This window comes from Hippopotamus amphibius, chromosome 8 (assembly GCF_030028045.1).
Source record: "Hippopotamus amphibius kiboko isolate mHipAmp2 chromosome 8, mHipAmp2.hap2, whole genome shotgun sequence".
NCBI classification, from domain to species: domain Eukaryota; kingdom Metazoa; phylum Chordata; class Mammalia; order Artiodactyla; family Hippopotamidae; genus Hippopotamus; species Hippopotamus amphibius.
This window is the reverse complement of record NC_080193.1, coordinates 128,947,832-128,962,323: the sequence shown is the minus strand read 5'-3', so window position 1 is coordinate 128,962,323 and position 14,492 is coordinate 128,947,832. Positions and strand designations below refer to the sequence as shown.

General features: G+C 39.6%; 1 protein-coding gene across 2 annotated transcripts in view; it reads left to right on the top strand.

Annotated features, from left to right (window-relative positions):
* ITGA6 (integrin subunit alpha 6) overlaps positions 1–14,492 on the top strand; it is a 76,345-nt gene that overhangs the window by 33,167 nt on the left and 28,686 nt on the right. For both annotated transcript variants that reach the window (XM_057744827.1, XM_057744826.1), the window contains exons 2-9: positions 1,787–1,911; positions 3,308–3,387; positions 4,686–4,941; positions 6,600–6,731; positions 9,906–10,116; positions 10,806–10,999; positions 11,144–11,232; positions 11,945–12,063. In XM_057744827.1, coding sequence (XP_057600810.1) covers positions 1,787–1,911; positions 3,308–3,387; positions 4,686–4,941; positions 6,600–6,731; positions 9,906–10,116; positions 10,806–10,999; positions 11,144–11,232; positions 11,945–12,063 — 1,206 coding nt within the window. The remainder of the gene's footprint in view (positions 1–1,786; positions 1,912–3,307; positions 3,388–4,685; positions 4,942–6,599; positions 6,732–9,905; positions 10,117–10,805; positions 11,000–11,143; positions 11,233–11,944; positions 12,064–14,492) is intronic.

The window sequence follows — 14,492 nt, the reverse complement described above, 5'->3', positions numbered from 1 at the left end:
TGCCCAGTCTCTCTTCTAGTCCGTACCTTGGTGTGTGCTGTTTCATCCTTTAAATGTTGGACGGATTGGAGGTGGAGGCTGCCAGGGCTGCCATCCAAGGGTCTGGGAAGAAGGAGGGTGCTGGAGCTGTGTGTTCCCACATGAGACAGCCGCCATTCTGTAAGACCCGCCTCACTGGCTCTCCCTGAGCAGAATCTGGATCCCCTCTGTTTTCCGGGTGCATTTCCCTTCCATTGTACCCACTGCACTGCATAGATTTAAAAAATATATATATATGTATGTTAAATCCTTTATTGGGATCACAGCAGAGACAAAAATGGTAAGGACTGTGTGTGTGTGAGGAGGGGGTTGTTTATTTGTTTCATCTTGGTGTGGTTTTTTTGTTTGTTTGTCTTTTGGCATCTGAGATTTGTGAGTTTCTTGAAGGCCAGGAGTGTCTCTGTATTGGGGGTTGGTTGTTGGTTCCCATTTGTGTCCCAGCCCTTTTCCCCAGCTCCAGCCTGCTTTCTCTTTCCGCTCTGTTTCTCTCTGTCCATTCAGGTGTACGTTCTTTCTCTTCGCTTCTCCTCGTTGTCAGGCAGTCAGCCAGACCCCAGGGATTGTAAAACTGATGGGTGAGTAACGGGCGTCAGCAAAGGGAAGCAGCAAGGTAGAGGGTAAAGATCCCTCTGGCTGGAAGACAGGTGAGATTTTAAGGGCTGTGGGCTTGGTTTAGGAGCCCCTCTTATTGGAGATGGCAAGAACCCTGAAGTGGGAGGGGAGAGGGAATATTATGATCCCTAGTCCGTAAGTGGTACTCTCAGACCCTCCCTGAATCCTTGGTGGAGACTGATTGGATGATAGAAGAGGAGCTTGTCAAGATGACCAAGCGCCAGAAAGTAAGAGTTGGTGCACAAAGAGGCTGCAGAAGAGCAATTCAGTCCAGTTGTATCTTGGGCAGAGGTTTGGTTTCAAATCTGTATTGTTAAAAGGTAAACTGAGGCATATTAAAAACGTGACGAGTTTATTTGTGCGGAAATCATTGTGAACCTGGCAGCGTCACACGGGAAGTGGTTAGAAGTGCTGTGCCAACACGAGCAGGGAAAGACAGTAGAGAAAGTAAGGAAGCAAAGGAATGAAATTATTTGATTGGCTATAGCTCAGGGCCTCGGCGGCTGCTTGTGATTGGTTGCCCTTAGGGTTTGGTGTTGTACCCTTGAGGCATGTGCAGGCTGAGATTTAGGTTTGCTTCCCTGGACTGCCACAGCGTTAGAGCCTCTCAGTCTAATGGCCTCTGTGCTTAATTAATTTAACAGCATATAAACTGAAAATCGGGGGGATATTCCAAATTACCTTGGGGACCCCCCCCCCCCCCCCGCCGAGAAGACTCAGTGGTGTTAGACATGGATGTATTATGACTTAAGTTCAATGTGAACATTCTCCTCCTCCAGTGTGGGAGTGTTTGTTTTGTCTGGGTTGCTTATGGTGTCCTTGGCTTAGGGGTAGGGCAAGCTCTGCAGAACGTGTGTCTTCTGAAATGCCAGAATCGTGCCCAGCAGAGAGCTGCTCATGCTGTGAGAGGCATATCTTTCACCTTATTTCAACAACCCTTCTTGTGCTTGACTTGAAGCGTGGTGTGTGTGTGTGTGTCACAGGGCTCCGCCTTTGTTCTCCCTCACCACCTAAACTGGCAGGGAATTAGGGGACTCCTTGACAAAGAATAATCCCAATGTCTCTTGGTTCTGACTGATTGAAGTGTTAAATGCACATTCAACTCAAATCTCCAAATTCTCTGTTTCGTTGACAGGTTGCTCGTGGGGGCCCCACGGGCAGTGGCCCTTCCGCTGCAGAAGGCCAACAGAACAGGAGGCTTGTACAGCTGCGACATCACCTCCCGGGGGCCGTGCACACGCATTGAATTTGATAACGACGGTGTGTTCTTCTGTACTCGCTCAGTGTCCCCTTGGCCAGCTAGCCTTGTACCCTACTTGCCCTTCCCGGGAGCAAGAAGGGGGGGTGGGCAAGCATTTATTCTTGGAGAGAGGGCCTCTCTTGCATCAGCCTTGACCATTTCTTGCTTGCCCTGAGAACATTTACTTTTTTAAAAAGCACTGTATTTGCTGCCCGCCCCCAACTCTGCTTTCTAAACTGATATGGTGTGTTGATGGCGCCACCTAGTGATGTGTTGAGGTTCTACAGGAGACTGTTGAAAAACTGTATTCAGAGCAGTGGAGAAAATAGAATGCGTGTGTTGTACTCAGCAGCCAAAATATTGCTGTTAAAATATTTGGGAGAAAGACTATTTAAATATGAGATCTCTTTCAGATGAGAGCTGGCCAACGTGGATGAGTTTTGCCCCACTATCTCAGATAGAGGCATGTTTTGCACAGACTGTGTGTGGTGGGCAGAGCAGTTAGTGTCCGGAGAAGCTACAACCAAACCTAATTTGACGTTCTTGGTCTGAGCACTTTTGCAGATTCATGTTTGTGTTCTTCTCTTGCTTCTTCATCTTTTTAGCAACAGCATTTGTTTTTTGTTTTGTTTTATACTGATTAGAAACTCATACGTGTTAACTGTGGGAAATCTGTAAATGACATGGAACTATAAAGAAAAAACCCAAACCTCCTGATAATGTAGACATATCAATCTCTTTATTTAACATTTTGGCATTTTTCCTTCTGCCTACCTGAAATTGTTTAGTTTTCATGTTTTTGTAATGACTTAAGATTGAAAATCATGCCTGCCTTCTCACTGAGGAAGGGAAAAATTTGGATGTAGGGTCCAACAGTAGGCTCAAATTGATACTGAAATGAGCACATGGTGAGATTTGTGGTTTCCCCCTCTCTCTCCTTTTTAGAGGGAGGAGGTAAAAATAAATATATCACTTTCCTTCTTTGCATTGGGAGAAAGATATAAAGTGAATCTGAGGCCTTGCCTTCCCATCTCCAGTAAAGAAAAGAGGAGGTCATGCTATTATGTCACAAATTTGGGGGTATGTCGAGAAGCACCCGCTTTTTGTTAGTTTGGATCGTAGTTTCTGTACTCGGGACCCTGGGTGTCAGAATAGGCGAAGGGCCACCAGGTAGAGGTGTGTATTTTATGTAAAGGATTTTATGAAACCTTCATACCAAAAACCACTCACCCGTTTTCTTAAGATGAGAAGTCATTTTTCTGAATTACTGAATTTACTGAGTAGTTGGACTTGGAGTCAAGGCAATTTAGAAGCTGTTTGTTATATTTTTGTTCATTTATTGGTTCATTGCTTGTTGCAGTGGCTTTGAAGTCCTAACTGTGTATGTGTATGTAACCTGTGCTGCTTTCTCCACAGCTGACCCTTCGTCAGAAAGCAAGGAAGATCAGTGGATGGGAGTCACTGTCGAGAGCCAGGGTCCAGGGGGCAAAGTTGTGGTAAGTGTAGAGAAGGGTGTCCATCCCACAGTGTCCGAGTGCCTGTTGTGTGCCAGCGCTGGGCTTACACTGGTGAACAAAACAGGCAGAGCTTCTGCCTGCACAGAGTGTACATTCTAGAAAACTGACTGCTTTAAAGCAGAAATTGATGTCAAGAGGAAATCAAAGCATTAGTTTTCCTGGGATTCCTGATCTACTTTGAAAACAGCTCCACAACCTGCTTTTCTTTATAACTTGTAGATTCAAAGCACTTATTTAAAAACCTTTACTGAATGCCCCTAAAACGCTAGATGGTCTTCAAACAAAAAAGCAAAGGAAAAACGACATGGTTTTTGTCTCGGGAACCATGTAGCTATTATAGATGAGTTATAAAAAAAAATATGGGAATGGTCATGGAATATAAGAATCAGATCATTTTAAACTTTTTTTTATTTATCCTGAGCTTCTTCAAATAGAATTGGTAGTGAAGAAAAAAGGTTTGTTAGCTGGATTGTGCCAGGTGACCTTGGAGGTGCCAGGCTGGATTATGATGATCTTTCTGTCTCTTTCAAAATCTGGTTGCTGTAATAAATTTATGTGGAATTTTGAGAAAAATGAGAATTTTACCAAACACTGAATTTTTATATCTAAGGGGATGCAATATGGGAAGTTAACTTGGACGTTGTGAAGTATTTTCAGCCTGTGAAGAGGTTGGCTGTGAGATTAGAGATTATTTCATCTCTCTCAGCAGTGTAATTCTCTCTGCCTTTTAAAATAAACTTACTCTCAGAGTTTAGAGGATGTTTGTTAGGACTGATTATAAGGAAATAGTATGGGTAAAAGGAAAGTGTCTTTGTTTTAGCTGTGTTAGCCTGATCCCTGTGAAAACGTGTCCATGATTTCTCTCCTCTGGAGCATGATACTTGTTTTCACAAACATACTGATGTGAAGGTTTATATAACCACTAAACACCAATTAAATTGAGAAGATGAAATAAGGTGTTTCCCATTGTTTATGTGACCAGTGAATTTACAAATAAATTGCCTGTGGATTACAGATTCTCATTCAGTATTTGGATTGGAGCATTCTTCTCTGGGTGAGGGTAGGACAGAAGTCCTGTGCTAGATAATGGTCTCCTTCTTGCAACTTTGGGGAAGATTTGCTGGTTTTCAGTTCCAGCCTCAGGAGGAGGAGGAAAACATTTAACATCCCACTTAGAATTAACCTCGATTATTGGCAATTCCATCAATTTGTAACGAAAAACGTAAGGTTTGCCGACACTTTATGTATATGGGCTACTTTATTCCATCTGTTTGCAGACGTGTGCTCATCGATATGAAAAAAGGCAGCATGTTAATACAAAGCAGGAATCTCGAGACATCTTTGGAAGATGTTACGTCCTAAGTCAGAATCTCAGGATTGAAGATGATATGGATGGAGGAGACTGGAGTTTTTGTGATGGCCGATTAAGAGGTCATGAAAAATTCGGTTCTTGCCAGCAAGGTGTAGCAGCTACTTTTACTAAAGACTTTCATTACATTGCGTTTGGAGCCCCAGGCACTTATAACTGGAAAGGTATGACGTGTGTGTTTATAGAAATAGAGATTAGAATGACTACATAATTTCTATTATATGCACCATGATTTAGTACATTTTAAGTTAAAACAAAATGTGTTATAAGGCATTTGTATATTATAGAAATAGGGTAGGATGTTAAAATATCTAAATTCTGATTTTAAAAACATTAACAGTCGAAATCTATGTTTTAAGAGATCTTTTTCTCCTCTGCCAATTTACTTTAATATGAGTAATTAACTTTCTTCTGTAAGAATGTAATTAACGTTAGTTTTTGCTGTTTTATATCTGCCGGTTTCATGAAGCTGAAAGTTTTAATTTTAAGGTAGGGATCTGAAAACAGAAGAATTGAATGATGTTGTGTACAAATAGCATTGTATTAATACAGACATTTCTTTCATTACGTATTATCTTAAAAGGCTGTGTTTGGCTAATAAAGCAGTATAGTTAGAAGGGTGGATGTCAAATTAGGGAATTTTTAGATGATTTCAGATAACTTATGGAAAGATTGGTTCATGGTATTGTTTAAATAATTTCTTGATATAGGTAAAAGAAGACATCGGGAGGGAGGGAGGGAGAAGGATAGCCTACATGTTTTGCCTGGATGAACATGGTCAGTGCTCCTGTAATAAAAGTTCAGCTTCTCTGAAGAAATTAAGCAAGTGTAACCACTGTGTTATAAAGGACAATTAACCTGACTCTAGTCCACAGCGAAGGAAAATGCATCTGATTTGGAAATAAGACTTTTTTGAGGAATTTATTAAAATAAATCCTGTTATAACATTTTCACTAGTCAGGAAAAACTTTGGAAAAGGGAAAATTTTCCTTTCAAAAATTCCTATTAGAAACGGTCCCTGAGAACACCTTCCTGGGTATGTTGTCCATAGCAACCTCTGGGAGTAATTTCCTTTGGCTTCCCTACCCTCAACCAAATCTTTCACATAACAGCATTTGTCAGGTTATCTTGACTTAATGGAAATAACACACTGAATTTAGAAATAGTTTTATTTTAGCAAGAAGAGATGCCATACCTAGTAAAACAAAACAATAAAAACACCCACCAATTATGTATGTTTTAATTTATGGGAAACATTTTATCTGCTTTATAAATGCTGACTTAAAATGTTACCACTTAAAAAAAAATCATACAGTGGGCTTACTATGTGAGAGCTTCTGTTCTTAATTATTAGCTCTGAAAATTTTTTGAAGATTTTAAAATTTTGCTTAAAGTGATTGGTAGAAAAGATCAAAACACTAATTTTACTTTTCACACTTATAGTAAAGAAGGTAAATTGATTTAGGATTATAGAAAATGTAAAATGTATCCGGTTCATATAATTAAAAAGTTCTCTGTTTAGTTAACTAAGTAAACATTCCATTTCCATCTAGTTTCATGACATGATAAAGATGATTCATGAAAATGCATGGCTTTTTTTTTATTACTAGAACAAATTTGTTTGAGGTAGATATCTACGCGAACGTGATTTTTTTAACTTTAATAACCTCAAAAGTCATCGTTCATCTGCCTTTTTTTCCTCCAGACTTTTCTTTCTGTGTTTAATGATAACATGAGGAATGTTTATTAGGAACCATCTATTTTGTTTTGTTTCATCTTCATTTTTATTTTATTTTATTTTTTTACCATTTCATTCTTTTAGGGATCGTTCGCGTAGAGCAAAAGAATAACACTTTTTTTGACATGAACATCTTTGAAGATGGGCCTTATGAAGTTGGTGGAGAGACTGACCATGATGAGAGTCTAGTTCCTGTTCCTGCTAACAGTTATTTAGGTAGGAACGAGAGTAGATGGTTTGCCTACCTCTTCAGATGCCTCTGTGTGATGCCGCTGTCACAGGACCCTGGACTGCTAGGCTGAGAAGAGGCCAGGTGGAGCCAGGGGCCTGTGGCTGCGTTTACTGGAATTTAAGCCTTGATGATCCCAAGGTAACCTGACCGATGCTTGGGATTCTTCCCTTCTGACCTGAGCTCCCTCAAAGCAGGAGGAAACCTACTATCTCCTAAAATCTTCTGTCCTCCCGCATGGAGGTCTGTTTCCTGAGCTAGTGTCGGCCTCTGTAACCTGAACCAGGGAATTCATGCAGCTGTGAAAAAATGCATGGATGTTAGCAGGAGGCTGAGCTGCCTTCCTTCTCCCTTCAGTGCCTCTTTTTTGGAGAGATACTCTTTAAGAGCTGCATTTATGAAGTTACTCTTAAGTGGCAGGTCATGACCTCCAGGTCTGTCCTGTGTGATTGCTGTTCTCCAAGCGTTGGCCTTGTTTCTGGATTGGGGCCCTCTTGTCACAAGGCCCCAGGCAGGTGGCACGGGGGCTTTCCAGCCGAGCCTAAGCAGGACTGCTAAAGCAGCTCTGAGGACGCCCGGATTGCGTCTAAGTGTCAATTCCTTAACTCCTAAGGCTTGTTTGCATTACTAATGGGTGTCCTAAATTATTCATGTGCATTATGGTAATTACACAAAGGCTTTTAAAAGCTTTAATTCTTGGTATGAGTTGACATAAAGAATAATTACTGCGCAATTCTTGGAAAAAAATGTAAAAAAATCTCCTAAACCTAAATAGTAACCTATTCTTTTAGAAAAAATAGAGAAGTACCCATATGCTAGAGATATTACTAGAACAATGGAAGGGTAAAAAAAGAAAAAAAAGAAAGAAAACATAGGTGTATATCTAAAACTAATTCTAAACAAAGTATTAGTAAACGTATTCTTTAGAAATTGTTTTACTCATATAGATGTGTATGAACAGTACTGTTAATTAAAAAAAGATTCTTCAGAAACTTCCCCACCCCCCAATTAAAAACTCGGTGTGAAGGCACAGAAGGGCAAAAAGTTATACTTACTCGCTTGTTGTGTACCTACCATGTGCAGTAGATCACTCGCTGTGCTTCCTACTTTATAGGTCTTATTTGATCTTCCCAGCAATATTATAAAATAAGTATTATTGTCCCTCTTTTGCTGCTGGGGAAAACAACCTTGTGACTTCGGGAGATTAATTTCCTAGTCCAAGGTCACACAGTTAATACTCCCCCAGCCAAGGGAAGGAGTTCTTATGAAAATGACTGGGGCGGGGTGGGAGGCAGCTGGCTGTGTGACTGTCGTTCGTGGCCTTGCAGGACAGGAAGGGAACACAGGGCCCAGGGGTTTGCAGCCTCCGTTATTAAACAGGGTCTTTCAGGGTAAAATCCTTTCCAAGGTAAATATTATCAACAAACCAATATCTTATTTGAATAAATTTTAACAGACAGCCTCTCTTCAAATAGATTATTTAGGGATTAGTTTATGATATTCCAATTTAGTGGCTCTGGGCAAGAAGCTAACACTTGGGTCTGTAAGATAGATGCCCATGGGTTTTATAAACTTAGTTTCTATCGGGACATTTGGAAATATTTAACATTTTTTGTGAAACACATTTGCCACTTTTGGAATGGATTTCCTCAAAAGTGGTTGCCGGGGCGGGGGCGGGGAAGCGTCAAGTTTGTACTGTTAGATTTTGGTTGTCCATGTTGTCTGTGCATCTGTCATTTCAAAAAAATCCGTAGGTTTTAGGAATAAAATGATCTGCGTGAGGTTTGGAAGCTGGCAAAGAGGGTGGCTTTCCGGATGCAGTGGTGGCCTCCTCATCCAGCAAGCACGGCAGTAGCTGGCGTGCCTCTTACCAAGCGTAATTGCTTTCTCTCCAATCTCTTCCGTCCCGTGCATGTGTACAGGCCTGCTGTTTTTGACCAGCGTTTCGTATACAGACCCCGATCAGTTTGTTTATAAAACACAGCCTCCCAGGGAGCAGCCCGACACATCCCCTGATGTGATGATGAATAGCTACCTAGGTTTGTGACCTCTGAGAGGACAAATAAATTGTCTTGGTCATGGTCATTTAAGACTTTTTTTTGGATCCATATAGAGCATAAATCTTTTTATTTTCCATTTCATTTCAAGCGAAGCACACATAAAGAGCATGCCATGGTTGAGGCGCTGCAGACAGATGGCTTCCAGAGCTGGATCCGATTGTATCGCCCTTCTCTAAACTTGTAGCTCATCCTGTTTTCTGACTCACTTCACAGTTTGAGAACGGCAACAGTAGTGGTGAAGCTTTTTGTAAATAAAACCCATTTACAAGGCCGAGCTTATAGAATTCTGCATCTGCCTCGCCTTAACACAGGAAGATGTGCTTACGTTGATTTTGATATGGGCGTTTGTATTTGCTTGCCATTTAACCTCAGTGGTGGTAACTGGCATCCTACCTGATGCTGTGTAATGAGGTGTTCTGACGTTTTTCTGCCCTCTGAACAAGTATGTAATTGATACAGATGACGGCTTGCTCACCTCTGTTGTTTGTACCCGGTTCTCAAATACTGTAGCTCATCCATCATGGTTTTGTTTGCATGTTTGTGTCTGAGAACTGAGCGGGCCCCAAAGAGTGAAATGCTGTCTGTGGTATATTCATGTTCGCATTCCTGTTCTTGCCTGACAACCAAGGAGGTTGATGAATATAGAAGTTACGAATCACTGTATTATAGCAAAACCCTGTAACATGCACTCAGTTACGCTGTGTCAGGTTGTATCTCAGTGTATAGGATGTAACTTTCCCATGATAATTTAATATCTAGCTTGATCTCCTTTTACAGCAGTTTCAGTATTAAAATAGGGTTTGAACTGATTCTTAAGATGCGTGAATGCTTCATGATTCAAGTCACACAAATGCTACATAGCATAGGTGCTTTTCTTTAAAGGTCTTAATATATATTCCCCTAGAAAACAGTGCAGTAGCCTACTACTTTATACTTGCGTCAAATCTCTTGGCTCTGTAGCTCTTTCTTATAGATATGATAGCTGGTGGGGAGGTCAGAGGGAGAGTGGTGGGAAACAAAAGGAAAGGTAGTGATGGAGTAACCAGTGTTAGATACCTCCTCGAAAACAGAGTTGATGTGTATTGTGTTTTGTTTTTCTAGGCTTTTCTTTGGACTCAGGGAAAGGGATTGTTTCCAAAGATGAGATTACTTTTGTATCTGGTGCTCCTAGAGCCAATCACAGTGGAGCTGTGGTTTTGCTTAAAAGAGACCTGAAGTCTACACACCTTCTCCCTGAGCACATATTTGATGGGGAAGGGCTGGCTTCTTCATTTGGCTATGACGTGGCAGTGGTGGACCTTAACAAAGATGGGTAAGAGCCTCTTAGGTTATTTTATATTTGCAAAGAATTCACTGCTGATCTGGCTTCTGTAGGTCTTGAGAAGAACCATCCTTTCAGGTTAGTTGTTGGAAAGAATATTTTTGCTGCCAGATTTTTACCATCCCATCACTCTTCATCACTTATACTTTAGTCGCAAACATTCATTACCCTCTCCAGGGTGTAACATTACATTTTCAGTTTTCGGTTTTCACTGTGTCCTAGGATCATGAGTCCACGAGAATAAAAAATTTGAAAAAATTTAACTCAGAAAATGATAGCTACGTGGTTCTGTTCTGTAGTTTCAACAGGAGCATCCAGCATGTCCTGTTGAAAGTAGGGATTGGTGACAAAGTCAATGCAAAGGTCTCTATGGCTGGTGGTGCCGGTTTGGGTCTGTGGGCAGAGGGCAGAAAGTGGAGGGAAGTGGACTCTGTACTGGGAGTCTGTCTGCGCTATAGATGTAATGAGAACTGACTTCAAGTTCTTACCCTTGGTATTTTTCTTTGGGCGTTTATTAGAGGCTACCTTGGATTTTAAAAACATACTGTAATTGATGAGATATAAATTCCAGGTTTTATCATATCTTTTTGTGTCCTTCATACCTGGGCGTGTGGGATTCTCCCTAAGCTTCTGGTGTTTTAGCCCATGGTTCACAGTTCTTCCCCTCCTTCTGTATTCAGGTGGCAAGATATAGTTATTGGAGCCCCACAGTATTTTGACAGAAGTGGAGAAGTTGGAGGTGCAGCATATGTCTACATTAACCAGCAAGGCAGATGGAATAACGTCAGGCCAATTCGTCTTAATGGAACCAAAGATTCCATGTTTGGCATCGCGGTCAAAAATATTGGCGATGTTAATCAAGATGGCTACCCAGGTAGACAATGGACTGTGAAATGGTCGTGATTCATAGGTTATTCGATGGTTTAAAATAGCGCGTGCTCGTGGCATCTTATTTTAAAGCATTGTACTGGAATGCTTTTAACGTGTCATGTTTGTTAAGATGTGATGTTGTCAACAGATATTGCAGTTGGAGCACCCTACGATGGTAAGGGGAAGGTTTTTATCTATCATGGATCTGCGAACGGAATAAATACCAAACCAACACAGGTAACCAGATAACCTGGATTTCTGCAATAAAGGTTTCAACATTTTGCTTTCTAATGGAATGTTTAGGTGTATGTGAATTTTCATACTAATCGTGTTTTATTTACAAGCCGACAATAGTATGAGATTTGCTTTTATAAGAAATGTATTATTAGAAGATAGCTTGTAAATATATATAAATGCAATGACATGCTTGTTTTAAGTTGTAAAATTTCTTTGGTAAGTTAGGAATCACAGTTAAGCCAAAGGAAAGGACTGTTCTACTCTGACAGCATAGATAGATAGAAATGTGATCTGTTCCTTTTAGTAGCATACTACCTAGAGATGAAACTGGACAAACATAAGAGATGATTGTAAATGCATAGAGAATTCAGATACCAAAAACTAAAAAACTGCTTTTGAGAAAAGTAGGACATTTGGAGGGCAGGTAGAGAGGTTTGTTTTGAAATATGCTGATTAACTTAATATAGTACACAAGCTCATCAAAAATTGTCTCTTTTGTCTTTTGAGGTACAACATAAATCAGGTAACTTTTATGAAATGTATGAAATGTTGGGTCATATGTATGCATATTTATAGTTGAGTTGATTTAATATAATTTATAAGTAAACTCTTAATCTTCAGTTCAAAAGAGATTTATGTGTCTTTTTCAAAGCATGGGTAAGAGACTCATTTTGGTGGCCCAGTGTCCATTCTGATGCCCTGTTCCTTTCAGGTTCTCGAGGGTAAATCACCTTTTTTTGGATATTCAATTGCTGGGAACATGGACCTTGACAGAAATTCCTACCCTGATGTTGCTGTTGGTTCCCTCTCAGATTCAGTAACTATTTTCAGGTGTGTATCTCTGATCTAAAGCTTTTGGTTGTCCACTTACACTAGAATTTTTTTACCTTTTGAGTTGAAATTTGTAACAACCATACTTCAAAGGCAAAGGCTTGTATGAATTTTGAATATTTTTTTTCTCTTCAGAGTAGTGTAATGATGTAATAAAAACCTATTTTGTAAAATCTTGCTACAATTTTGAATTTTTTAAAAAGGTCAGAATTGGTGGAAAATTTTTACTTTTGAGTATATTTCAAAAACTTATTTTCATAAAAACTGAAACAGAAAATTTGACAGTGTAAAGAATATAAAGGAAATATGAAATGCCAAGTTTTTAGTTTATATCCTTCTAGTTTTTAATTATCTGTGAATATACACATATGTTTAACAAAATTGAGATCATAATGTACATATTGTTTTGTAACCTGCTTTTGTTGGTTTGTAATGTATTTAGTGGCCTTTTTCCATGAGTGAGTTTATAATACAGAGTGGGCTATTTCCCTGTCATTGAGTACTTTTCTGAAATGAAGTTAACGGGGTGTCTGAGACATCCCATGGCTGGGTCATAGTTTATTTAACAACTGCCATACTGTCACTGGACATTTATGTTGCTTTCCAGGTTTGGTTGTTTGCTTCCATGAAACATTCTTAATTTTGTTCGTGTCCCGGATTATTTACTTACGATAAATTCCTAAAAGTGAGTTGGTCAGTTGAAGGGCATGTATGTTATAGGACTTGTGATTCAGGTACACCAAAATGACCTCCAGAAAGGCCGGGCTGCAGTGGTTTGCCCATGATCTGTGTCTGAGTCCTCTTATCCCAGCAATTCCATCACTGCTGGAAATCACCAGGAAAAATTGTTTAAAATTTTTTTTTATTATTTAAAAAGTAGCACATTCTTGTTTTAAAAAAAATTAATACACAATTGCAGTTAAGTGCAAGTTCCCCAATATTCTCTTCTTCCATGAAAAAACTTATAATAGTTTTGAGTCTCTCTCTGTTTCTAGGGTATCATCAAAAGGCCATACTGTAACTGCTGTTCTCTATTCTGGTTTTTAAAAATTAATCTCTTCAGTTATCTCTCCTTGTTAATACAGATACATCAATCTTATTCTTTTTAACAACTTAATTATGCCATAATATGCATTTAATTAATTTATTTTATTGGCTGTGTTGGGTCTTTGTTGCTGCACACAGGCTTTCTCTAGTTGCTGCGAGAGGCTCCTCATTAAGGTGGCTTCTCTTGTTGCGGAGCACGGGCTCTAGGTGCGTGGGCGTCAGTAGTTGCAGCACATGGGCTCAATAGTTGTGGCTCATGGACTCTAGAGCGCAGGCTCAGTAGTTGTGGCACACGGGCTTAGTTGCTCCTCGGCATGTGGGATCTTCCCGGAGCAGGGCTCGAACCTGTGTACCCTGCATTGGCAGGCAGATTCTTAACCACTGCGCCACCTAAGAAGTCCCCATAATATGCATTTAATGAATCCTCAGTTAATGGAATTTTTAGACGATCTCTGACTGTTAGCTGTTATATAAAGAGTATGCTGTATAGTATATTGTATATAGATCTATGTAATGGATTTTTTTTAAGAAAAATTCCTGGAAATAGAATTGCTGGGATAAAGGTTAGCACATTTTCGTATTAATACATATACCCACAGAAAAATTTATAGCAATTTCTGCTCACGGCAGCAACCTACCAGAGGGCCCATTTTCTCACACCCTTACCAACACTGAACAGGATGAATCTATCTAATTTTTGCAGTGTGATACGTGATCTCATCTTGTGATTGAATTTGTATTTCCTTCATCATTGGTGAGAATGAATCATTTGGGTTTGTTTTTTTAAACTTTGGCTTTATAGTCATTTTTATCTAAAGAATCTCTTTAAAGAAATAGGCAGTGATGTACAGGAAACCCTAAAGGAAAAAAAATCTGTGTGTCATATGTACACATGGTGCCGTCATTGCCGTGTATTCTTCCAGAAGGGTGCTGAGTGTAGATGCAGCCTCTATATCTAAATAGAATTCTAAGCAAAACGCCTGGGGATAAGAAAATGACACCAGGACACTTCTGAAGGGAATACTATTGGAAAAAAAAAAACTAGAATATACTGTATGTTTATATAATGTAGTATAGGATACTATAGAAAATAGTTTTCTGGTTAAATGGCAAGATCTATGAAAGCCATTTTATGTGAAAACTAAGAACTGCAAGAGACGTTACAAATGGCAAAAGTAGAAGACATGAAAATCAGTGGAGAAAAATGTATCTGGGAAGAAGTAAAAAAAAAAAAAAAAAGAAAGGTAACTGAATGAACGTGTGTTACCACCTTTACATGCCTGTTTCTCTCTGTTTATATAAGTGTTAGGTATTGTCAACATTTTTAAAAGGTGGAAGAATATAGCATAACATTCAACTATTTTAGTAAAGTTTCCATCAAA